Source organism: Penaeus monodon, chromosome 21, assembly GCF_015228065.2.
Source record: "Penaeus monodon isolate SGIC_2016 chromosome 21, NSTDA_Pmon_1, whole genome shotgun sequence".
Lineage (NCBI taxonomy): Eukaryota > Metazoa > Arthropoda > Malacostraca > Decapoda > Penaeidae > Penaeus > Penaeus monodon.
The window spans coordinates 12,504,156-12,505,608 of NC_051406.1; the positions used below are offsets into that span (position 1 = coordinate 12,504,156).

General features: G+C 45.6%; 1 protein-coding gene across 1 annotated transcript in view; it reads right to left on the reverse strand.

Annotated features, from left to right (window-relative positions):
• Positions 1 to 112: 112 nt before the first annotated feature.
• The window catches only part of LOC119586235 (ETS homologous factor-like), a 2,733-nt gene continuing 1,392 nt past the window's right edge, over positions 113 to 1,453 (reverse strand). The window contains exons 4-6 of the mRNA XM_037934938.1: positions 1,281 to 1,403; positions 955 to 1,147; positions 113 to 832 (exon numbers count right to left, since the gene is read on the reverse strand). Of these exons, the coding sequence (XP_037790866.1) occupies positions 721 to 832; positions 955 to 1,147; positions 1,281 to 1,403 (428 nt within the window). The 3' untranslated portion in view covers positions 113 to 720. The remainder of the gene's footprint in view (positions 833 to 954; positions 1,148 to 1,280; positions 1,404 to 1,453) is intronic.

The window sequence follows — 1,453 nt, forward strand, 5'->3', positions numbered from 1 at the left end:
CTTTCATATAATATAACATTTTCGTTCAAAAGTCTAAATAACAATGTTCTCAGAACTATCAATAGACTATAAACATTATCAACAGTTATCACAGATACAGAATAATCAATTGTCTTTTAAGATTAGTCATTACTAGTGACAGGCGAACCATCACTAATTTAATTACTAGCTTATCAGGTACATGGATTTGGTAGCATTGGCTTCCTATAACAATATATACAGAGCAAGAAATGTTTTAGATCTAATGCATGTAAGCATGTATGTACATAATTTATGGATAACGATGAAGTATGTGATTGATCGAGTGGGTGACTGCGTTTGTATCCGCGTGTATGGGGATCGAGCGCTCGTATCCGTGTGAGTGGTGATCGAGCGTTCATATCCGTGTGAGTGGTGATCGAAAGTGGTCGTATATGTGCGAGTGTTTATGCATGCTTAAAGCAAGCATCCCACAAAGCATTTTATTTTAGGATATTCTGGATCGCAACACACTTTGGCGTTGAAATCTCTTGCCCCTCTTACGGCTGCGGCGAGAAAAGCACTCCCGCATCGAGCGCCGTCGGCGAGTCACGTGAATTTCTCCGACCCGCCCGTGAGAACGGCCTCTCGCAAGTCACAGGACAAGGACCCCGAGAAGCTGCCGTGAGCCCTAAAAGGTGCTGATGCTTGGCTGTCACGCCGGGTTCAACAGGATTCTACCACGAGGCCTCTGAAGATCCATCAGTAGCTCTCGCGCTGAAGCTCCTTCAGGAACTTGAGGGCCTTCGGGCCACACTTGTACACCAGCTGTCTCTCGGGAACGGGTTTCAAAGCACCGGTCGTGTATTGATACCTAAGGAATACAAATGTAAATGTTAATTCAAAGTTTCATCGAATTCTACATGTATATGAGTACAATTGTAGAATACATTTAGTCTTTGCGTGACGTAATTTTATGTCCGCAAGGATGCCTACCTCAGCCCTCGAGCAAAGTTGTCGTAGGAGAGATTGGGTTTGTTCGCCCGCTGTCCCCACATTTGGGCAATGACGACAGGCTTGACAAGTCTGAAGGTCTTCTCGGTCTGGTCTTCCCACCGGATAAGCTCTGGGTTGTACTTCTTATCCACTAGCAGACGAATCATGAACTCCCAGTTCTTAGGACCGCGTTCTGAAGGGAAGAAAGCGAAATAGCATTTAGAGAGGAAGAAAAGGGAAGAGTTTATACGCCTAGATTTGCTGCTATAGGAAGTGCAATCTATCTGCACGTGAAACGTTATGTGCAAATGCCGTAGAGTTCTTACCCCTCTTCCTCGACTTGGTGCGGATCTTGCCAAGGACATCGCCGCTGGGGACACAAAGGGGCTCCGGGGAAGGACACGGGACGTCGATGCTTCCGTCGTCGGAGTACTCACTGCAGCTTTCCTCTGCAACGACATTTTCTATTAATTTCAATTCTTGTTATGAAGTACATGTT